Below are 25,266 nucleotides of genomic sequence, written 5' to 3'. Positions count from 1 at the left end.
ATAATATAATTATTTCATACTACTATTTAAGATTCCACGATACGAGCTGTTGATAACCCACATACTCAGTACTTGTTTATTTAAATAAATAATTAGATTTATAGCAACGATATAATATTAAACATCCTAAAAAATATTTATGTCAGAAAATCTCCGATATCACGTTATATATAAATAATCAACATATAATATGTTTAGGTAAAACACCATTTACGAATTTCAAATTTATTACGGGCCGATATGTATCAATATAATCTTAGATCTCTCGAATCTAAAGATCTCTAAAGTGTTATCCGGAGATATACACGAATCGTGCTAATAATAAATTTACGGATTGTAAACAGACTTTGCAAAAAAAAAAGATTTCAATGATAACTTCAATATAAGCGTGTCGATTTTAAATATATTATAAAATACCTTTTACGTCGTAGCAAGTGATTTCTCTTTATCTCCAAAATTGTCCTTATTTCGAATATTAATAAACCTTGACAATCGAACGTTAATTGTGCCTCATTTTAATAATTTTACAGTGACGTAATGTTACACACTAGTTACCACGGAGATAGGAGAAAGTTAAATATTAATATTTTATTAATTAAGCCTCCTTAAAGCAAATTACACAGTTTTAACATACGACCTTTAGGCATTCACAAGCCACGCGAATCATTAAAAATAAATTGTAATTATTTATATATTCCGATTCAGTAATACGATTACGTAATGAAATCGAAAATAAAATTACCCTGATTGCTCGATGAAAATATATTACACTTAGTTACAACAGAAGCCTGTATTCGTATCTCAAATAGCTATTTAAGAAATTGAGGGGACTATTAGGTAATATAGAACTCGCTATCGGGTGCAATAAACGGCTAAATGCGGTGCAATTATTAACCTCTATATCAAAGGTAGGTACTATCATGGAAATGGTATCTATTTTATTTAGTGATTGATATTATGATCGTGCGGAGGCGGGAGGGCACGCGAGGGCGGACGTGGGTGGCCGGAAGGAAACCTCAACTTTTGGTCGACCTTAGAAGTGAATCGAAATCTGATGTTTACAAATAAGTAGTATGCGATATAAATGTCACACATCTAAATTTTCATTCCTTATTGTCTGCGAACTTTAATCGCCTCTGTGTGGGCATTTCGGAACGATGTTATGTTAAATAATATGAAATATTTGTCCTAAATTGTACTTCTCGAGTTTATTTCCATTACATATGTTGAAATAATTTGAAATGTAAGACGAGATATATTGTGTTTGGTTTCTGATACGGTGCTGCGTTAAGGAAAATTAAATTAAACTAGAGTATGTTTCTGGTCGAACATAAGGATAATTGAAAATTTAGGGTTATCATTTAGGTAGGAATTCGCCATTTTTTATTGCTCTTTAACGAACTATAAAAATAGTAAGTCGGTTAACAAATAGAATCTTAGTCTATTTATACATAGATATTCACTTATTTGTTAAACTCTACCACCGGTCTTATCAAAACACGATCAACTAACAAGTGATTCCGTTAGCTTCAGGAAACGTCTTCTAGTTTTGATTAAATATTTAAGGTGTTTTCGAGTGCTAACAGTCGCGTTCAGAGCATTTCCGGTGACAGCATAGCACACGCCAAACCGGTTGTGGCAGTAACTTCGCACACATAAGTCGGCAATTGATACCACTACATTTAATTAAAAATAGTAGGTAAGAAAATTATCGATCTTACGTATACAATAATTGATTATTAAAATGATTTTAACAATAGCATACATTTACTATATATGGGATATAGCTATAAGTGTTTAGTTAGAATAGATAATATTTTTTATTTCTAAATATTATTAAAACGTCTTATAATAAATACTTATCGTCGTCTTAGATTATTTGAACATGTAACAAAATCCGAGGAATGAATTATTGCTTGATATAATGTGTTAAAATGTGTTTTTTTTTTGCATTTTAAAGATTCACTTCTAAAATGTTTGCCGGTTCTTGTCGATAAAATCTACCTTTCGAACCGGTAGAAACCGCTTAATGCACTAAATTACTAATTTACTTCTAAAAAATATTTCACTAAAAATATACTCAATTGTGACTTATTTAAGTTGCCTAAATGTCAGTCAAGACTGTCTCAAGACTATTCGGTATGAAGTGTGTGATTACTAAAAAGAAATTTCCGAAGAACGTTGATTAATTTACGACAGACGAGCTTCCTGTGATAAAAAACATTCAAGTCGGTGAACCAACCTGACCAACGGAATTTGGACTCGCCTTTATTTTTAAACATATTAATGAAATTCGACGTTTAACGACTTCGATCGTAGACTTTAGTATCTATATGTTTATTTACATTGTATATTACATACAATCATGTCATTATAAAGATATAAAAATTTACTAATAGCACAATTTTAAATTTTGATTTATTAATAAAAAACTATACCATCTTATATCTATCATTAAAATTTTCTTTGACTAAATTTACATAAGACAGGCATTATTTTGAGTATACTAGTTTTTCATTCAATTTGAGATTAAAATGTGCTGGATTTGCTGGATGTGCTGCTGTGATTTTCTTTTTTTCATTACGTTTATTATACTAATCACGTTTTATTTCTTTTTAAAATACAAAAAGACACAATTTTCATTACATTGTCCTTCCACTTCGCTTACAATTAATATCTAAAATAACACGAATAAGGATTTAAACAGTTAAATGAGAAATAATAAACATTGAATCATAAAGAAGTAAATCGAAATATTTTATAATATATTTAAAGAATAACATTCAAATAACTGTCATTACTGTTTATATCTTTATCAAGTGTGGTTAACCGGAATTAATCACGTTTGAATGAGACTCCTCATTCTGAGAACATTATGTTGTTCATTAATAGAAATTAATCATCATCGCTTATTATTGAACCGAATTATTTATTTAAATAATATGCAAGTGGAAAAATGTGGATTTTATAGAGGAATAAACAAAAAAAATAAAGATTTTTCTGTCCGGCTATATTACGAGATATACTTATACAGACTAGTAGTAGTCAATGAAGTATTTTCCTCGGAAGTCCTCAATAACAGCTTCGACTTTGATTTATTATTATTTTTTCATTTAATAAAAAATCAAAAAACTCTTATGAGTTATGGACTATTAATAATATTTAGACAATATGTATGTATATAATAAATAGCTTTTCGTACCAAAGATTGCCTTGTCTATGTATTATATATGAATTTTAACATCGTCGATTATTTAAATTAACAGCTTGTAAATGTCTTACTGCTGGGCTAAGGTCCATTTGGTGTACCACCACGATGCTGCAATGCGGGTTGGTTGACACACATCTATTAAGTGCAAGTTTCTTCACGATCTTTTTCTACGTCGCCAAACACGAGATATTATGAGTAATGACAATTAAAATAAAATTAGCTGTGGATGTCATCGAAACGATTATTTACTGGAATCGGTATGGAAATATTTAATTCATTGCAGGTTTATATAAAATTATAATTGAAATACTTTTCATTACATAAAACATTTTTTTTTTTGAGTGCACGCATACATAGTTCAGATCAAAATATTTTATTAGTTCTTTTTAATTGATTACGCGGTGATTTTAAAGTAGTGTTCTTTTTAAGTATAATTAATCTATCATAGTTATTATTCATTAAAACTCATCTCGGTGATAACAGAATCAAATTCATCTAAGTTGACACGCGTGAGCGAAGGTGGATAAACAAGAAACGTTTGAAAAAAGTGTTGTTCTAACTAGACCTCGTTATCGATAACGATATGAAATAGTATCTAGTAGGTAATTCTGTTTAAACAAGAAAATAGGCAGTTACCGCTTTAACAATTAGTGCAATAAAAAACAATTGCCATTTTTATTTTACACTACGAATTCTTATTTTGCATTTGTTTGCAATCTATCGTAATTAAAATAATCGCTGAAATGAGGTGATTATATTTTTTCGATGTTTCCAAACACGAGTCGTGTGATATACGTGTAAATACAAAAACACGAAGACGTTATTTTTGCAATGATTGTTTGTTTAAAATAAAAATAATAAGTTAGTAATTCAATTTCAATATATAATAAACTTAAGTCGTACCTTAAGTAAGTATCAACAACACAATACAAACAAATTATACAGTTATATACACGTTAATTTTTTTGTTTTAAATGTTACATAACATACTTTCTGTTTGAACTCTAACCTAGTCTGTAGTTACTACATGTAGGTGTTTTGCTGTGCCTCGCAAACTGAAACGGTTACCTAACTACAACGATGAGAAAGCAATAATAGTGCGTCGCTCGACAGATATCCTATTTTGTATTGGTTTTTGAGTTATTTCAATAATTATTCTTATAGATTGGATGAGCTTATGTGGCTGGACAAGAGTACATAAGCCAAATAAACTACGTTTGACATAAAATTGACACGGTGTCGTTGATCGAGAGCTTCAATAATCTATGATGTGAATTTTGATGACGAAAAAATTGCGTTTTGGACGTCGATGAAGTTGGTGTCGGAATTTAGGAAGTTACATTTAAGTGGATATAAGTAGTTAAGTGGAAAAGTGATTTATTATAATTTAAGATATCTTAATGAAGAAATGTTTGTAGTGCAGAACTAAGATTTGTTTATCAGGTATAAACTTTTTCAATTGGAATAGGCTTTGGCTTATTTCCACTAGTAATTAAAGAGACCTATTAAAAAAAAATGCACAAGATATTATAAGTCAATCACCTTGTCTTTTATTGTCCTGTGAACTACATTGAACATATTTTATTGAAAAAGATAAAAAGTCCACTTCGTTCTCTCCAGTCATACGAAATCAATTATTAATTTGTTTTGAACACCTTTTTGCAAGTATGAAATTTTTCACTGCCACAATAAAATTACCGGGACCACCCAAGATAAGCGAAAAATTTAAAGATGTATCTGGTGACGCTCACTTTATTTCTGTAATCCTTTGTCAAAATTAGGAATGCAGTTTCTACCAAACTTGGCGTGATATGCAGTATAATCATTCATACAGAAATAATATGAATACCTAATATATAAAATGTTAATAATTCATGTCGCAAATGCCTATTTTTGTATATAACATTGTTTTTTATTAAACTATAATATTTGAAAGTTTTTTTTAATAAACTCTTTTCTGTAAGAAAATGGGATTGATATACAAGCAAATCAGTAATCAACAGACAAATCAAATAATATGTTCAGGTCAAACGCCAGTCACCTTCTTAGGTAAAGGGTTATAAACCAGTAGTTAGTGTGAGATGGGATAATAATTTGTTTATATAAATTAGACGCAGTTGCGCGTGGGCAGAAGGTGAGAGGGAAGTGTCGCGTGCGCAGCCTACGCAATCGTGCAGCCTTTATTTTTCAACTTAGTTTGACTGCCTTGTCGAAATTAAGCGCTGGCGCCGGTCTCGACCTTATCTATTAATTATTAATTAGTTTCAGTTACTATTGATTTAGTTTTCAGTCACTTTGTGTTCTGCTTTAAATATAATAAATAATAATGTTTGATTTATTTTCTAGATAGGTACATTTCAATTTTGATGTCGCTCAAAAGTGGAGGAGATAAGCCACTTCAGCTTGTTAAGTGGTCTCTGCCATTAAACGGAGAATATTGAGAGAATCCAACAAGGTGAAAGATCAAAGACGTCATGACTTTAGTATATTTTGTTATATTTACTTTGTCAATCTTTGTAAATGAAAGATTATTAGATTAGTTTGACAACTAATTTCATTAAGAAAATGAGAATAATATTGTAACTCGTCTTATTTGAAATATCTGTCCCACTTAAGTACGATTAATGATCATAGAGTAGAACATACTAAAAGAATGAAATTTATTTAACATTACACAAATAAGGTATTAATATATTTATATAAGTATAATATATCATACATATCACAGTATACAATCATTTAATATTATGTATCTTGTCCGATTCAATCTGAGACAGCTAACGCCATCTAGTATTGTACTCGGAACTGTGTAGCTGCGACTGGGCCGCAAAGGTTTTTTCCTCGAAGCCAGTTGGCAAGATGGAAACGGCCACGAGATGAAGGAACGTTAGGTAAAAAATTATTTCCGTCCTCTTGTTCGTACAACAAGTTCATATAGCGATGTGCACCTGACCCGCGAGGTGGCGTTGGCGGCTTATAACCTGATATGTTAGGAAGACAAATAAATACAATCAATTAATACGATTGTAAGTATTTTCCTAGAGGACCAATTGTCAATTAATAATATCTTAAAGTATCTTTACCTCTATAATCAATACCGACGGTTTTAACTGTCTCCTTAGCTTTTAATGCAAGACCCTTGAAAAAATAAAAAAATATAAATAATTAACCTTAAAGAAAAATTAAAGAGAAATTATTGACGATTAGAAAATACTTACTGGAATATTTGATTTTATCATGTGCAAATAAAATTCTCCTTCCAATTGAGGTGGAGCATCTGGGTCAACCATAACAATAGTATAAAACTTTTTCTAGAAAGAAAAACGAATTTAAGCACTTTTTTTAACGTTGTATATAAAATGAAGCTTTTGATTGATGAAAGTTGGTAGGTATTTGTAGATACGTTATTTATTTAATATAAAGTGAATAATATTCTTTACAGCAGCAGCAATAAATTACATTTCTCAGGATATTTTTTTATGTTTTAGTCAGACGGGTCGGCTAATGAGCCACCTGATGATAAGTTGTGCCTGACGATCTACTACATAAAGTAGTGGATTTTGTTGGCCATAATGAATCTTAGTACAGATCAAACTCAGAATAAAGCAGCAACCACAATGTCTTTGCTAGTCACGATATTTTTAAAAATATGGTTTTATATTATTACAAACCGAATCCGCCAATATGTATTGGAAAAGGGGCTCTTCAATAAAAACTTGTTTAGGTAACAGCACATCGCAGTTGTGATCGTTAACCATAGTGCCTCCAACACTTGTTATATTCAGGCCTAATAACCGATCGCATCCTTCTAATAGGCTTTTTATGTCCACTGTTGCACATTGCTGGGAAGCACTGCAAACCCTTATAAAAATTAATAATGATATTAGTTCCCAAATCATTGATAACACAGTAGACTGGTTACCCATAATAATACAATTAAACTGAAATAGCAGCCAATAGGTTCTACGTAATGCGTTTATAAAACAAATTTGTTTCATTTCATTGTTACGACACTAATTACGGCAATTACTTCAGACTATAAACATTTTTTTATTTTCATCTCATTCGGCGTATTACCATACCTACATATTTTTAGCTCGAAAATCAACTTTTTTTTCATAATTTTCTTACTTTAGTACAATTAATAAATAGGGAACTGTAACTCGTTTAGTTGAGCGACAAACAATAAAACTAGGTTTAGGTTTAATCATTTTGTACTAACTAATATTTTGTAGAATATAATATAATATAATATTCAATAGAATATAATATTAACAAATTTAACCACCGTATGACACTTTTTGTACATACAGTGTCCTATTTACATGTGTCCCTTCCATATTTTTGTTTTTATGTACCTAGCTTTAAGTATGACTTATAATGGAGTGTATATGAAAAAAGAAGTATCTTTTATGAATTTTTATCGGACAAAATTTTCACCCAATTGTATGCGATAAATTGAAATTAATATTAATGCGATCAAAGGGAATTTATAAATTTGCTTAGCAGAACAATTTAAAGAATAGCGTTATTGGATGTTTTACTTTCATTCCCTAATTCTGTTTAACTTTACCTTTTAGCTCTAGCAGAACCATTTATATTTCATTAATTTGAGAGACATTTTTTATACACAAAGATACTACTTCTTATCCAAATTGTGAGTGAAGATAAATATTTTTATGAATTGTCACTTGTCACTGTCGTTTCCTAATGTCAGTGTGACGTATGACGTATGTCTTCTACTATAAATTTCTAGTGCAATGAAATAAAAACAAACAGTTTTCTTAGTAAAATAAACATAAATCAATCTTGACTCTTAAACCGCAACTTAAAATTATAATGGAATTTCATCCTTTAAACTTGGTATGTTATTAAAGTATGTTTTTTTTTTTTAATCATTATCAAATGTGACTCCAAAACGGTTCGTTTTCAGGCTCATCAGCAGCACAGACGAGCTGAGGCGCATTTAAAAAACAACAGATACGATGAAGCGATACAATGTCATCATAATGCGGCAGAATTACTTCTCGACGCTTTGAAGTCAACAAATTCATCAGTTGCTTTAGAATCAATAACTCTGCAACATAACTATCATCTCAAACAAAAGGATTTAATCAAAAACAAAAAAGAACAATATGTGAGGGTAAAAAAAGCTCTTGATAATATAAAGCATTTCAGCAAAGATCCTCAATTTAACCTTAATGGTAATGATATTTCAACATTACAAGTCGCAATATATAAGGCTGTTAATGAATCTGATAATTTATTATGTATTTTATCTGATAAATGTAAAGGATCTAATGAAAAAGACTCAGTTGATGTGACAGATGGCAATGTAACAGAAAAATCACAGCAAACGATTGTGGAGGAAGTTCAAAGTCATAATCAGAATCTACAGACAATGATAGAGCAACTTTTGCTCAAAGTTGAAGTGATCAAAGATGACAATATAACCCTGAAGGAAAGAGTTAATTATTTAGAAAAGGAACGGGTCAAATACCTGAATATACAATCTCAGGATGAGTCATTAGAGAGAAATGACTTCTCTGCACTAAGTCTGCTTTCCGATGGTTATGGTAAAGACAGTTCCAGAGAACAAACTTCTTCAATGGGAAAACCATATCATATAAATCTTTTTGAATGATTTATTCTACATATTATATATTAATACTGTGTGTGTATAAATATTTTTAGTAAAATTATTTAGTTTTTAAATGTAAATAATTGATTTTTGATAACCCAAAATTTTTTTAAAAAGAATATTAGCAATGTCCCATTATAAGGCTAACATTCCTATTTACCCCTCAAATTAAGATTAAAGCTTAGGAGTGGGACAAAAATAGCCCTAGGGGTCAGAATTGAACCTGCAACTTTTTCATTGCTAAGTGGCCCTTAACTGTGCAATTGATACTTACTACTAAGTAATTAAGTTCATTGTATACTCTTTGTTATCTATCTAATTATTATTGTTGTTATATAATTGTATCAAATTTTGTCATGAAATAAAATACAATATATTTTTAGTAGATATGTATTGCATATTAGTCTTACACAAAAATAAAATGTTACTCTTATTTTAAATGTAAAAATAAATTTCCCAGTATGTCTACTAGGAATAACTATTCTTATGTCTCTAAATTTATACTTTAACAAACAATACCTACCTATTAACATTTTATAGTTTTTGGTAACATGAAAAATACAGTGTTTGATAAAGAATATTAAAAAAAATATCAATTATAGACTTTTAATCTGCGCTAAGTATTTATAGAAAATACTATAAAATAGCTAGAATTTGAAATTTTTGTAACTCAGCCAATGTTAAAAATATAAATATGCAACTAAATATTTCAAAAAGCTTTCCTATTTATTTATGTAAGAGTTTACTTTGAAATTGAATATCCTACTTAATAACATCTCTATGGTTTTGGTCTTCATAACTTGTCTATCACAAATAACATCAGTGAAGTTTGTTATTAAAAATAACTTCTACTTACAAGTTTTTTAGTAATTAATCTAAGGCATATTTAAACATGTTTCGTAATTTTGCTATTTAGAAATTAGCAAGTAAATCCTAATCCATCCAATTCCAAGCAATATGACGCATAATCAAATACTTACATGAATCCATTATACAATAAGAATAATCTTTAAACACTAGAATATTTAATGTTCGTTACGATTCTATTGACAAGAAGGCTTCATATTGGAGATGTTTAATAATTATGCATCTATATAGAGAATATTATATCTACAATCATATACATCATTTATTTTTTTAAGAAGAAATATTCTGAAGCCTTTTTATTCAAATCATCATCACTAAAAATTATATATTTATAAATAGCATAATAATACTATACTTTAGACTTTCATGAACACTTAAGTGAAATTTTTAGTAATTTAAAATATTTCAGAATATGATGAAATTAGGCACTATAATGGCAAATCACATTCCAAAATGCACAATATTATGTATAACTCACAACCACATATATAGAAAATAAAATGTAAATATTATTATTTAAAAATGTTCCACATATTCTTAACATATCTTTACCATTAGACTAAAATTTTTAAAATAAGGTTTTATATAAATCAAGTTTTTATCTTTCACTAATCAATTTAAATGGATATAGCTGGAATGAAATATGTAATGTAATTGTAAGTTAATGCATTTGGTTGAGATTCATCTTAAACATTTATCACATTATTTTTAGGCTACTAACTACATTTAACTACTAAAAGTTTCTTTACAATATCAACCTTCATATACATATATTTTATCCAGACTGGTATTATTGCAGTTTAAGTCAAGTTTAGTAATATCTTTGCTCTATGATTTTCGTAATAAAACTGTTTCTATTCAAGATATAATAAAACATTGCGATTTTTATATAAAAATAATTATCTTTGTGAGCCTTTTTTATCATTTGAAAAATATTTGTAGCACTTTTATTTATTCATCTGAAGTTTTGTTCTTTTGAAGCATAACTAAAATTAATTCAGTTTTATTACAATCATATTTACATATTACTTACTGGTTGGGGTCATAAACAGAGCTTTTGATATTTTAAACACACATAACTTCTAAAGAAAATCTGTTTGTAAGCTAGGATTGTAAATGTCAAAATAGTTTTTTTTTTCATATTAATTGTCGATTTTACATGAACTTATTTAATTCTACAAACAAATATTCTAACAGTTTGGAGTATTTTGTGTATATCTGTATTAAAAATTAGTGGTAGGCCGAGTAATTAGTTAGTTTGTTGAATATCCATAATGGGCAGACTATTTGGCTAGAATGTTTTCCATAGTATATTCTGGTGAAATATACTTCTATTAAAAATGTTGACTCTAAACTTCTGTCTTTTTATAATATGCTAATTGTAACAGTATCTACTTCGATAGAAGCAAGTTTAACTGTTTAAACGAAGACTGATAATAATTGCAGAGTTAAAGAGTTACTTCTTCTTTATGAGGGAATTCAAAGCTGAGGAAATCTTCAGACTGCTTTGCAAATTTGTTTCCTCACCAGATATTGGTAGAACCCAAAATTCGATACCCAAAACCACTAATGCAAATATAAATGTTACATGAATAGAGAATATAAATAGTCATATTCGAGTCGAATCTAGATATTTGGTAAAAGTTGTATAACTTATTCTAGGGTGTGTATGGAGGGGGCGGTGGTAAGATAGAGAGATCATCAAAAGGAAAATATTGTTGAGTGCCGAGCACTGGTGGTGCAAATGTTGGATGTGCAGTCGAGACATAGTTTGGGCTTGGTGTGTAAGGAGGTAGAGTAGGCACTGCTGGTGTTGGACCTACACTGTGGGCTTCATATCCATCCCAATCTTCCATAAGATTTCGTCTTTGCAAGTCTTCATCGTTTGATAATGGTGCACCCCATAGATTCGCAGCTGATGCTAGGAGAGCTAAAGCACCTGTAATTATATTTTTAAACTAATTAGTATTATAATAATCATGTTACATAAAGATTATTCATAGAGGAATCTTTATTTCAAATTGTTGCTCTACATTTTCCAACATGATAATACCCAGATCATTAAGGGATTTCTGATTATTTTCGTAGGTGCTTACAAGTATGATTTTGAATATCAAAATCAATAAATATGAGAGTGAGCTGCAACATCATGTATTTATAAATATGCATTAATCGTAAAGAGTATGTGAGCATAATATGTGATAAAATTATTAATTGGAAAGACTGGGAAGAGTAGGTACTAGGTAGTATACTCACATTTTACATGCAATACTGTATAACATTGAATAAAATATAACTAACATTATAAATAGGTATTAATTACACATACAATTTGAATAAAAAATTTAAGAAAAAAGTATTATTAATAAGTAAAAATCTATAAAATAATCTTTCTATCAAATTAATATTGCAATTAATTGAACATCCATTTGTTACTATCTAAAACTTAAGAATAACTTATTTTTTTGTTATTGAGAATAACTGACAACTAATTTTTATAAGTTCTAATGGTAAATGATATTTTAAAGTAAATTGTACAAAAACACAAGACACTACAAACCTGCTCCTGTTATTGTGTAGAATCCATATTCATAATCAACTTGTATTGTATTAGGATCACTATTGTTTGTGTTACCTAACACAACAGTTGTATAATAGCAAACTCCGACTATAGCGATGACCCAAAAAACACACATGATACTGGGGACGGCATTCCTTCGTAGCATTTTTATTGCTTTACTGTTCAAACTAATAAGATTAATCAGAACACCAATGCATGAACACAATAGCACCATAAAACAGAGTAATATTAAAATTCTCATGAGCAATATAATTTCTGGTGTTGTACATGGTGGAAGACCTGAAAACACAGATAAAAATTTAATCAATAATAATTATTGTGTTTGGATAAATTTCAATTCCAGTTTAATGTTGTTTACACAAAATGTCATTGGTTAATTTATTGCAATATTTACTACATTTAAGCCCAGAGAAGCACCATAAAATTTTTAAATGCTTATTAATCTTATGGTTGGCAATGAAGGAAAACATAGTGAGAAATCCATCAGATGAAAATCTAGCACAGGTGTATGTGTACACAAGCCCATATTGGAGCAGGGTGGTATAATGGGCTACAAAACTACTCTCTAAAGATCTGTGTATGAATTCTTGAAGTAGGCTGAGTCCAGTGATAGTAAGAATATACATACCATTAAAATCTGATCTATTTACAGGATCAAATTCTGTCTGTATAGCTATATGATTGTTGTCATCATCATCTTCATCGAAAGTGAAGAACTGTGTCAGTGAAAGGCTTTGGGTACAGTGCAATCCCTTAATTTTAAACCAACTGGGTTGGACAAGTGCAGCGCAAGTCAACAAGAATGTTAGAACATTGAAACTTGCTGCTATTTTGTTCAATTCCTTATCCTTGAACGGTAATGTAATTTTGAGACCTGAAGATGGATAAAGTATAAATATAATTTTAATATGAAACATCACAAACATTCATTGAATTTTTTTTTATATATATGTATATATATACATATTGTATTATTTGAATGACAAATTATTATTTTTTATACCGAGAACAACATTTCTAATCATTGAAAAGAGTAGTCGTTAAAAAGTTATTAGCTTTGAGTTATTAAAAATATATCTACTACTACAACTACTACAGTATACAAATTCTTCTAACTAAATACCTCAAAATAGCTAATTAGTGGTAAAATGTTAATAGATTGTTAGTTAGGAATATGAATCTGTGGTGATGCCAACTTATAAATAGTAGAAACTTCACGGATCTTCGAGGGGGGCGATTTTTTTAATGAGGAGGTAATACGTAAATTGTTTTGTTGACTATACGAAGTTTCATTGGTATTAATTCATGGTACTAATAATGTAATTCATTAATTAAAGTTTATATAAGAACAAAAGGAAACATTGGCATTATATCTTCTATTTTATTATCTTGGAATACCTTTCATTGATTCAACAAAACAAAATCATTTGGGACAATTACCTCCCTGTTTTACTATTTTTTAAAAATATTCATCTTGGTTCAAAACTGATGATGGCTACGTATTATTTTACAAAACACGTATTTAATTTCATTAAAACAATTACTTATTTAATCATTGGACGATATACCTCGGATCCAAGTAATGCAGCTCATCGTGATTTAAAAACCATCGGAAAAAACTCAAACAGAACTTGGGAAATCAATCGCAGCACTTACAAACACAAGAAAGATAAACAATTAGCACAAAATAATGTTTTGCGAATTAAATTATCTACTAAAACTGCCTACTCTTGTCTCTTGTCATTGTCGTATTTTACTTTACATTTGACAGACAGATAGAAAAAAAATATTAACATCACATGATTGGTTGCTTTAAATAAAATTCAAACTATCGGACCTCTCTTTCTTACTTGCATTAAAACTGCTATGGTAGCGCCACTTGTTGCTAATTTGTGTATCTTTTATTTCATTTCTTAAATTAAGCTACGTCCCTTTATACGCATTAGTAATAGATAAACAAGTTTCTCAAAATAATTATAAATATAATGATATCTCAAGAAAAATGGTTTACTAAGAAAATCCATTCGAATTATAAAAAAATTACCGAGGTTGAAATAAATAAAATTTACCGGTAAATGGGAGAATGGAGACGAACTATGACTAAATATTATTTTAATTAAACTAAGAATTGAATTAAATTACAATATATAATATTAAAAATATAAATTACAATATACAATATATAATATTTTTAGTACTAATTATATCGTATACAATAATGCTCCTCGAAACCTCATCAGTTATATAGATATACTACATGTTATTCATACATCTTCAGATATTTACTGGCATATCCTAACATGCATAGCAAGGATTAGGCCTTGTACGACATGGCACAATTTTGGTTTGCTACTCAAATTAGAAAGAAAAACGTAAACAAAAACCTTCAGTCGAACCTATGAAAAGTAATAAATATATTCATAAAGTTAAAATTTATCATTTTCTTTTGATTTTATATTATCATATATTATACTTGATTTCAGCGACACGTAACAATAACAGTGTTGTAATAATCTTATTTAACGGCGTAAAAGTGTTTAGGACTTGAATGTTCCTATTTAGAAACTTAAACGATAAAACGGGCAATAAAAACTTAGGCTTCTTTTGACACTTCGCTTACATTGATTTATGATGCGTTGCGTCACGTGAGTTGTGTTATTCTTATTATATTTTATAGTAATATTCCTAATTAGAATCTATTGTTATGTATATGTAATCTATTATTATGCACTTGTTAAGTATCGCGTGTCTTAAATGTGATCGCCGAGACAGCTTTATCAAGAGATGGCAGCACTGTGTTGTGCCTCTTCGTGGGGGGAAAGATAAAGCTATATATTTCTATAAAGTGATACTTCACAATAGGTATTGTGAATTGTAGGTACATAATATAGGATCTTACTCGGCTTTGAGACGTCTTGCTGTCAGTAGCAGTGTATTTAAGGGTGTTTAAATAAAGTGCGAGTCGAAAGTTAAGTGTAATAATAACATTTAAGGCAGTGGTGTGACTTATAACGATAAAATTATTTGTTATATTTTGACTTCTTATTGTTTTTTTGTATATATACATACATATATTTTTAAATTATTCTGCCAACGATGATCAAGAAAAAAGGAATCAATGTAACTCAAATGAAGCCGTTTCCGATATAATAATCTCGAACATAGAGTTGCATTTATCATTTTGAACTGATTCAGTTCTATGAATGCTGACTGCACAAATTTTGTTCGACTGCCTCCATATCACTGTTGTTTGAATTTCTGCTATCATTAAGTTTTTTATCTTTTTATACCCTGTTCAAGTTAGCTTGATCTTTTTGACAGAAGGGCTAGTGATGAGAAACAGAAAATATAACAGTCGATGGAACGATGGAATGCGTAATTCAAATTAAAATTCAATTTTACTTTTACCTTATTTTTCTAAAAAGAGCTATATCCGCTAAAGAGACCCCAACTAAAAGGTTCGTAATAATGACTTAACAATGATCTTTAATAATGATTTTTTGTAATCGATATTTGTAACAGTTACTGCCTGTTATTCGTGTCCCATCCGTCCGATCGATGTAACATTACAAGCGTACAAGCGTACAAGCATCTATTATTTTCATTGTTCATGTGAATTTTTCGAAAATTTTCGAAATACACTAGAATCTTGTACTTTTGTATTATATGTATATTTTAAATATTTTTAAAATTATTAAATTAAGAAAATAATATGTTCGTCATTGCCAAGTTATGTCGATCAGAAAAATTTACATCTGTCAAAAAAATCAAGCTATCATGTACAGGATATAATGATTAATTATGTACAGAACAATCAAATCTTGCATTGACGGATTCTCAAGCGATTTTGATTTTTATCGCGGGCTTCTAAGCACTTGTGCTAAATCGAACCCATAGACCATTTGTAGTATTGCCCGAATATATAGCCTGCGATTGATGGATGTTAGGATTGTTATTTTATATAGACTTACCATTTATGTTAAGTTAAGAATAGGTGTTTGTTTTGTTATTGCTTTATATCACTTTATGTAGTGCTAGTCAGTGAATGATAAAATTTAGAAAATTTATTTCTATAAATGGGTAAAAGGACTCTCGATTATATTTTATATTAAACGATATTTATATCAAAGGATTTAGTGCATGTAAGCCTACCGATAGGGATATACCTATGTACCTACGTTAAATAATCAGTTAATAATGTTACCTTGAGGTGTTGGTCAAAATTAGTCGAATGATTTTTATAAATAATATGTACTTGCTAACCAACCTTGATTCTTACTAATTAGATTATTGCACTGCGGGTCGGCAAAAATTGTTTCGTACAACTTAATATAAATAAAATCGGTACCAGTAAAAGAGAATATCTTTTATTGTAATGCTTAGCTAAAAAAACTACGAAGCCAATATACACACATAATCATAATCATTTCATCAACTGGAGTAATTTCTCACTCAGTTTTCTCCAGCTTACAGGCGCTTGGTATTCACAAACTCACTTTTATTTTATTACAGAAAGCAGTCATACTCAATACTGATTGTGACAATGATTAGGTAGTCCTAACCGTGTTTGTTTGGACAAAATCCCGCAAAAACGGAAAATTAAATCTCGATAAAACGAGAGCATTGAAAAAGTAAAAAATATAATAATAATAAAACTAAAAAACATTCGGTAGACCTTGTCTTTCATGGTGTCATGTAATATATGCTAAAACCTTCTCTGAAATGGGCTACATCTTCTTTTATAAGTTTTGTGTATACTGGTTTCGTTGTTTTTCATTCAGTGAACACAAAATAACCTCTCATAATTTATAAATATAAATAATACTAGACGAGGGGTGAATTCAATAAAGGAACCTATGTCCTTCCCCGGAACTGAAACTATATCTATAGCGAATATCATCTAAATCGGTTTAAGCGTGAAGAGACAACAGACAGAGTCACATTTATAATATTAGTATACCTACATATGTAGCTCCAAGTCGCAGTTTCAATAGTTTTCAATTCCGATTATTAATGTGTCAAGCGTGAATTTCATGTTCTTGAAAATTTCTAAATAATCATTTGGGCACAGAATTAATAAAGCTTAAAGCAATGTTAAAAAGGGCATATTAAAGTACGATTTGATTGATAAAGGCTTAGGATAGAGTTGACCGCTGTGCTGAAGCGGTTCCCTTTGTTCGGAAAAAGGTCACGGATCAATGTAGTGTCCAATATATTTATCGTATATCACTTACGCCTTAAGCTTCGTAAGAAAAAGCCTTAATATTAATAATATTAAAAAAAATAGATTAATTACATTTTTATCGAATCGAAATCGAATTGTTTTCAATTCGAACTTTTTGTTCGAAATTCCTTTGTTTCGTTAAATCCTTGCGAGGTTTCTTTGAGGCTAATTAATTCTGAATTTATCATTATGGGAGAACTGGTTTAGTTGCAGATGAGCTTAGCCGTCAAAACGTATTCCTCCCAAAAAAATAGTATTTGCAGCTTTATGGTGCAGACTGCTCCAAAGAATGCATTAAGAAATTATGATAATGAAAACGATGACCGAAGAGCTTACTGAGACCGATGTTTTTGCCTTATAATTCGACTCTACCACCCTTAAAACCCGTTTAGATTCATCGGGTCAAACTCAAACTCAAATTCCTTTATTCAATATAGAAGCATTACACTTAATTATTGATAGTCAAATGAAACACTACCATCGGTTCGGAAAAGAAAACACCCTGATCTAAGAAGAAAAAGCGAAAGAAACTCACCGGGTCTTTTTTTTGTCTATTTTATTATTTACGCAATTGAATATGAATATAAACAGCCAGGCGATCGTTTCGTTCCCAAGGTGTGGTATCAATCATAAATTTAATAATTATATAATAGCCTTTCGCACACAAGCGTTTCTTAACGAACTTTTTTAATTTGGCATGTAACAAATAACAGAGCCATTTTGAACGCTTTCTGGAATCCTGTCGTAGAACCGTATACGTTGCCCCACAAATGTGTTACTGACTCTATGCAATCGAGTAACACGAGTAAAAAGTTTGTGTTTGTTTCTTGTACTGCTATGAGTATCACATTTTCTCATAAATACATTAAAATTTTTCCGTACATACATAACATTACAGAATATATATTGAGAAGCAACAGTTAATATCTAGATTTCTTTATACCTTAACGATTCTTTAATTCCTAAGTTATAGATGAGCCCTCTTCTGCAGCACAAATATATTATGGATAACGGCTATCTTACCCCAAACTATAAACCGTAAGATATTATACTGTAACTCAAATATACTAAGCGAGCAGTATCAACATCGGTAAATAATCTAATTTTTTTGACCGCAAATGCCGCAGAACTCAGTCTACTCGCCAAACGTTAATATGGGGGACCCATTGCAACTCGGCATCAACAGTAAGGCCAAGAAATTCAGTTGATTCAACTGGATTCATTGATTCCACATTCCTAAGTACATCAGTTTTTACATTTTGTACATTTGGTGTACTAAATTTCACAATTTTTGTTTTTTATTATTTAGCCTTTTGTTTTTTATTATTAAGATTTTTACGCTTAACTAGTGTACAGAGATATTGTTTACGTCGTCATACTGTACCTGTCTAATATTATATTTAAAAATTAAGGTGGTATCAAACAATAGTATGTCATGTTTGTTCCCAACAAGGTTTGATACTATTTAAATATCAGCTAATTTACTACCAAACTATCTACATATATTTACACTATCATTATTTACTGTTATAGGTCTGTATGTGCGATTACTAAGTAAGCCACTATCATTATTTAGGTAACATTTAATATCCTATGATTAATGGCATATTACAATTTGTACGTGATAGAAAGAGATTTGTACTTCATATAGGCCTAATGTCTATATAACTTCTATTGGCAATAGTATTAATTTACGATCACATCATGATTTATTTGCATCCATAACTTCCAAAAAATTCGTTGGCAGCATGACTATATCATAAAGATGCTAATAAAAAAACATGTGTTTTTTATTATTATATATGATATTTATATCGTATGTAGACGTATATAATACGTTGATTTATATTAAAAAATGACGGATTCTATGTAACAATAGGGATTTAACAAAAAAAAAAGGTCCGGAACAGGAACAGAAACTCCATAGAGATAAAACTCATTAGTAACGATAAAGCATTTTTTTAAACGGGAATTTAAAAACTCATTTTTAGTAGTTCGAATAGGTTCAGTATTTTATGTCTTTTAACCATTTTTATATTTAAATTGGTAAAAATAAAAATAGAGCTTTCTTTTTTACAATTATATCTGACAGCACTTTGCAAGCTAATCTAAAACTGCCATTTTGTTTGTGGGCTTTTGGAGAGTTATTGGCGCGATTTGTGATTTGTAGTCTTTAATTGTGTTATATCGTTTTTTTTAAGTGTGTAAAGTGAGTAATTTAAGGGAATTATATTTGTTTTCCGCAAAGTTTCGCCACAAAACATTCTCACTCTCAGATAAATTAAATGTGTCACAAGGTATAAATGCGGTGGTAGTCGCTTTCCATCAGATGAGCCTCCTGCTCGTTTGCCACCTATACCATAAAAAAAAAAAAAAAAATGTCAATGTGTATCTAAAATAAGGTTAATAATAAAATCATTACACGCATACATATTTTGTTTTCAGAATAATAGGTTTAATTAATAGCTTGGCAATGGCAGATCTGTTGCCTAAAAATCGGTTATCGTCCCGAATTACGACTTGTTTTTTTTTTTGTTATTTTGTCACCAATATAGTAATTACGTTTTTTCAGTTAAGTTTTCACAATAATACTATTTCTTACCTTTTTAATAAATCATTTTTAATGTTTTATTTCAGTAAATCTAATTACATAATAGTACCTACATTTCCATACACGTAGTATAGGTATAATTTTTATTTTAAGATTGTGTTTTATTTGATTTTTACTAAAAAATATAGGAAATAATAATTTATTTGGGAAATATTTAACTTTTCTTTATATAAATTATACACATTTCGGTTTTTTAATTATAGTTTAAAAATTAATTTGTTGATATATTTACCAAGATAAACCTATTACAATAAATACAAACTTGATATTTGATAATAATATTCCCGACGATTTATTATCAGATTACTTTTATATTTATTTTGAAATAAACTATTTTGTGGACAAACCCTTTCTTCTAAGAAATTCGATACCAATTAAATTGGCGATAGCTTAAATCACACCCGTAATTTACATCGATTTGTGTAATTTCTAAGATAGTTTTAAAATCAGTTTTACTTAATGACGCATATTATATTATAACGTTGTTTCACATCAAAATTAACGTCACATAAGTGTGAACTATTTATATAACTATTTATTTATATTATAGTCAAAACAGTTTACGCCTTTGTACTTAACAATTGAACATTGAATTGTTTTCTTACTTTTTTATTTAAGGTAGTCAAATCAAAAACTATGTTAATATATAATTTACCTAACATTACAAAGCTTTCAAATATACGGTATAAAACCAAAATATGCAAGGAATTTTGAGCAATCATGAGCAATGAACAATATGCGAGCAAATATCACCCGCACCACCTAGATGTCCGAAAATCCAGAACAGCGCGATTTTTAAGACATTTTCTGCCTCGCACAACCCCTCTGTGGAACCAGTTTTCGCCGGCGGTTTTTTCGACCTGATACGACTTGGGAACCTTCAAGAAAAGAGCGTACTCTTTCCTGAAAGGCCAGCAACCCACCTGCAAGCCCTCCGTTGTTGTAGATGTCCATGGGCGGTGGTAGTCACTTTCCATCAGATGAGCCTCCTGCTCGTATGCCACCTCTGATATAAAAAAAAATTGAGTCATATTCGAAACCTTTATCGATATACTTTTATCGTACCTATATTTTCAACATGACTCACATTTTCGCTTTTCATCTAATTCAACATCATGATGTAACATGATGTTTCAGAAGCTTACGCTTGAGCCATTGTACCGTGCGGTTTCGGAATTGAATTGTTTTATCAATGTTTCTTGAAAGTTTTTTACAATTACCCTCACTTGTGTATTGGTTTTTGTTTCTTTGTCGCGATAAAATATTGAACTTGGCTTATGGACTTTGTTTTCCTTTGTCGATTGTTTTTGTTTATATTAGGTTTTTGTTTTTGGTAATAGGTCTTCATAGACCTATTTTCTTTTGTGGTTGTTGTTGTCGTCGTTGTTTGTTTTGTTTGTTTTATCGATTGTTATTCTTTTTTTTGTTGTAGGCCATGGATATTGACACCAAATTGTCGTTCGACGTCGACGTTGATCGGAAACGGCCATATGGCAGTCTCGCAATTAATAATTCCGATTCGGAAACAGAGATGGAGACAAGTATGGCTGCGAAGAGCAAACCGGCAATTCGCGGCTTAACGACCTCGATGGGTCGTGGTAGTGGCTTCGCTGGGACTAAGGCCGAGCTTAAGGCGAGGGTCGTCGAGGCCAGGGAGGAGGTTTATGAGAAACAAACGAAACAACCCTTATTGTGCAATGCTGTTGACACGGAAATTAATAAAGATGATATAAAATCCATATAAGTAAAAAATAAAATAAAATATTAAACGAAAGGCTTACTAGGTTTTAAATTTTTAAAATAACACATGTAGTACATTTAAAAATGTTGGGAATCGGTGCCAAGTCAGAAAACATTAACTAAAATGTTTTACTTAACGGCTTTCGGCTTTCGGCGAGCTAATCTGGAAAATAAATGAACAAAATGCAGCTTAAAAATCTACAAGGGTTTCGGAAAGTACTATTCCAAATTACAAAATGTAAACGGTATATTTAATTTCCGAAATGTTTACAATTACTGTTATTAATCTTAATAAGGATTAATATCGCATGGCAATTAATTTGCACTAAGAGGAAAGTGGGCGAACGTCAGTAACGAAGAATTTATTAATCCGATTCTGATAATAAAAGTGTCTTTCTTTTCATATTTCAACCAAATATTTATTTTCTATGTTACAATAAAGTTTAGGTCATCAAAATCGGCCAAGCAGTTTTTGAGGAATCGGTGAACATAAGTAAAGTTTGGGAAACAACAATATGTCTTATGTGCAAAATATATTTATTAAAAACTCATAAGCAATATATTTATTTATTAAAAACTCATAAGCAATAAAATTGCTATTAATTCAGGATAGGTTACACTTTTTTAAAATGCATATAATATATTTTTTTTCTAAATGTATAGTTTATGTTGTATATAATATCTAGTTATATTTGTCTTCATAATTTCATGTTATTTAAATATATAAATTAATATACCAAAATAATGTCTTAAGCTTTAAAGTGCAATTAATTATACAGTCAACCGACCCGATACTAAGAAGTTTATTATTTATTACCAATCAATTTACGTGTCCTCTCCATACTAAAGTAGCATCGGCAGATTTATTTCTCATCAGTCAGAGCAGGACCCATAAAGCTCAGCTAAGCTGTATCTTTCAGTGAATAATGACAATTTGATGTGAGTTATCTTTTTTTTTAACGTCCGTCAATGATGGTTCGCATTTTACCGTGTTTCGATATATTTATATAATAAACGATTAGAAAATAAACTTATCTCAGCCATTGTGTATCTGCTCTTATTACGGCCTCACCTCTCCTGAAAGGGAGGGGAGGCCGTAATCCAGCAGTGGGCAGTGTGGCTGAAACACAAATATAATAATAAAAATCTTGAAGAGGAATACATGCTGAACTAAAAGCGATCGCTCTTTACGATCTGGTAAATTCATAATTAACCTTCGATTGTAATTTACTGACATACCAAAAAAAAAATCCTAAAGTACTACATTAATTAATACCTACTTAATTAATACCTACTTGAGTGTGTTTACAATTATCGTTATATGGTGAAGATTTACTTCTTGATAAAATGTTTCGTTAATATTTAAGATATTTTATCATCAGTCTAAAAATTCTTAGAGCCACCGAACAATTTAATCTCTCACAAGTAAACGGCATTATTGGTTATTATAAGAGGTTTTATGGTGAAGAGTCCCCGATAAGGGGCTTCTTATACAGTGACATAAGATTTTTATACGAACGTCGTGGACAGAAGAAGTTCTGGAGATGATATGTGTTACAGATACCTGTTTCATTATTCAAATAAGAATTTTTGTTATACAAATAAATATTTTTTTACATAACAAAAACATTAAAAAAGTTAAATAAGCTTATGTAATTCAAATGAGAACTTAATAGTTATCGTATTATTTCTCATTGTTAGGAGTATATAATTTATTAAAAAGTAGTAAAATTGTCTATGTCTAAATCTCATTGTCTTTGGTTAGTTAATATCTATTATATTTGATAGTATGTCAGAACTCTTAAAATATTTTTAGTATAGTGTAATTAGTAGTTAAACAAAACAAAATAACTTAATAGTGACATGAATACAGTCATAGATAGTTTCTTTAGCTCCTCTATTAAAAGGCACGCAGAATATTACAACTATTCAAAATATTCCATTGCCGGTTCCAAGCTTCCACATAACTTATCCCGTATCACGTATTTTCTCAAACTACCTAAGTTTTTCTCTTGAAATATGAAAATGCATTTATTGAGATAAACGTGTCAGTGTGTGAATGGATCTTGTTGTAGCAAATTCTTGAAAATCATTTACGATAATATGAATAATCTTTATTTATATAAATCAATTGCTGTTCGTTAGTCTCGCTAAAACTTCAAAAGCGGTTTGACCGTTTTGAAAGTGTTTGTTTTGTTCGCTATAATGAAGGGGTGGTGGATAATAAAAAAATTGCGAAATTTTACTCATATATATTTTACTAAATAAAAGTATCAAAAGATTAATTTGCCTTTTGCCTTATTAATATGTAATCTAAAAATTACATATATACATACGATTGCTACGTCAGCAGCAGTGTGGCGATTTGGGTCATTTTTATTTTTGTGATTCATGAAAGAGACACTTTACTCGGTGGTAGGGCTTTGTGCAAACCGGTCTGGGTAGGTACCACCCACTTATTAGATATTCTATCGCCAAACAGCAGTACTCAGTATTGTTGTATTCCGGTTTGAAGGGTGAGTGAGACAGTGTAACTACAGGCAAACGGGACATAACATCTTAGCTCCCAAGGTTGGTGGCGCATTGGTGACGTGAGGAATGGTTAATATTTCTTACAGCGCCATTTCCTATGGGCGGTGGTGATCACTTAAAGTGTGTGTAAACATTTATTCTCGTCACTTGCTTGTGTAACTGTCTGGTTTCCTACTTAGCAAAACTGGGATTGGAGCAATTTATACAAGGGCGGTATCTCGTTCGGAACGAGAGTTTCTTTTTCTCTTCGACATTTTACAATAAATGCTTATAAAAGAAAGAAACATTTTTATTTTAAATAGAATCGCGGATGAAAATAAAATAAAAATAAATGTACGAATTATGTTGTGTATGTTAAATACACGACGAATATTACGATATAACATTATCCAGACATTTCGCTTTTATTAAAACATGGAATCGTATATTGTTTGCTACAAATGTTGTCCTAACAAGATTAACATGGGTGAGAATGTTACGTTAATGTTAATTATAAAATAATTTAGTCACACATTTACATAATAATCATAATATACGTATTACCTATGATGTGAATAAATAATCCCATTTAAATGAGCACCTACAATTTTTTTCTTGTTAATTTTTAATAATCAGTAATTAACAAGACTGTAGTATCACTCGAATTCCAATAGATATCTTAATTTCTTCAAAGTTTCCTTATAATTAAGCAAAATTGAAAGACAATTTGTAACTCGATTAAAATTTTGCGAAATTGATCGAAATTTGTAATCAATCACCGCAACAGCTTAGATTAGTGGCTCAGAAACTGTTCTTCTATTTAAATCATTATTAAAATATTTGTATATAATGACAACCGTCAAAGTTATATAATGTGTAA

At 29.9% G+C, this 25,266-nt stretch overlaps 3 protein-coding genes across 5 annotated transcripts; 1 reads left to right on the top strand and 2 right to left on the bottom strand.

The window, feature by feature from the left end:
- Positions 1 to 5,978: 5,978 nt before the first annotated feature.
- On the bottom strand, positions 5,979 to 7,495 carry LOC125066970 (phosphatidylethanolamine-binding protein 4-like). 3 transcript variants are annotated; one of them, XM_047675306.1, is made up of 5 exons: positions 7,294 to 7,495; positions 6,883 to 7,072; positions 6,430 to 6,522; positions 6,295 to 6,349; positions 5,979 to 6,192 (listed from the first exon to the last, which is right to left on the bottom strand). In XM_047675306.1, the coding sequence occupies exons 1-5, from the start codon at positions 7,329 to 7,331 to the stop codon at positions 5,999 to 6,001; spliced, it is 570 nt and encodes a 189-aa protein (XP_047531262.1). In that variant the 5' UTR covers positions 7,332 to 7,495; the 3' UTR covers positions 5,979 to 5,998. The 3 variants fall into 3 exon arrangements, with proteins under 3 accessions (XP_047531262.1, XP_047531263.1, XP_047531265.1); XM_047675307.1 differs by having other exon boundaries at positions 7,298 to 7,495; XM_047675309.1 differs by having other exon boundaries at positions 6,883 to 7,063; positions 7,298 to 7,495.
- A 439-nt stretch (positions 7,496 to 7,934) lies between these two features.
- LOC125066855 (nuclear receptor-binding factor 2) lies at positions 7,935 to 9,668 on the top strand. The gene is made up of 2 exons (XM_047675146.1): positions 7,935 to 8,074; positions 8,145 to 9,668. The coding sequence occupies exons 1-2, from the start codon at positions 8,051 to 8,053 to the stop codon at positions 8,853 to 8,855; spliced, it is 735 nt and encodes a 244-aa protein (XP_047531102.1). The 5' UTR covers positions 7,935 to 8,050; the 3' UTR covers positions 8,856 to 9,668.
- Positions 9,669 to 9,675: 7 nt separating this feature from the next.
- Positions 9,676 to 14,075, bottom strand: LOC125066853 (transmembrane protein 127-like). The gene is made up of 4 exons (XM_047675145.1): positions 13,869 to 14,075; positions 12,929 to 13,174; positions 12,280 to 12,579; positions 9,676 to 11,658 (listed from the first exon to the last, which is right to left on the bottom strand). Exons 1-4 carry the CDS (start codon positions 13,891 to 13,893, stop codon positions 11,378 to 11,380), a joined length of 852 nt encoding a protein of 283 aa, XP_047531101.1. The 5' UTR covers positions 13,894 to 14,075; the 3' UTR covers positions 9,676 to 11,377.
- Between the last annotated feature and the right edge of the window lie 11,191 nt (positions 14,076 to 25,266).

This window comes from Vanessa atalanta, chromosome 10, assembly GCF_905147765.1.
Source record: "Vanessa atalanta chromosome 10, ilVanAtal1.2, whole genome shotgun sequence".
Classification (NCBI taxonomy): Eukaryota; Metazoa; Arthropoda; class Insecta; order Lepidoptera; family Nymphalidae; genus Vanessa; species Vanessa atalanta.
Note: the sequence above shows the minus strand (reverse complement) of the source record. Positions and strands in the feature narration are given on the sequence as shown.

Bases quoted from the DNA above. Each gene is read 5' to 3' on its own strand.
- LOC125066970 (XM_047675306.1), bottom strand. From the start codon at position 7,331: ATGAAAAAAAAGTTGATTTTCGAGCTAAAAATATGTAG. The intron at 7,073-7,293 runs GTATGGTAATAC...AATTTTTATAAG, and splicing joins TTCGAGCTAAAAATATGTAG to GGTTTGCAGTGCTTCCCAGC. The intron at 6,523-6,882 runs GTTTGTAATAAT...TTTTCTTTCTAG, and splicing joins AATACATATTGGCGGATTCG to AAAAAGTTTTATACTATTGT.
- LOC125066855 (XM_047675146.1), top strand. From the start codon at position 8,051: ATGGAATTTCATCCTTTAAACTTG. The intron at 8,075-8,144 runs GTATGTTATTAA...GTTCGTTTTCAG, and splicing joins AATTTCATCCTTTAAACTTG to GCTCATCAGCAGCACAGACG.
- LOC125066853 (XM_047675145.1), bottom strand. From the start codon at position 13,893: ATGAGCTGCATTACTTGGATCCGAG. The intron at 13,175-13,868 runs GTATATCGTCCA...ATCCATCTTCAG, and splicing joins CTGCATTACTTGGATCCGAG to GTCTCAAAATTACATTACCG. The intron at 11,659-12,279 runs GTTTGTAGTGTC...ATATAATTACAG, and splicing joins CTACACAATAACAGGAGCAG to GTGCTTTAGCTCTCCTAGCA.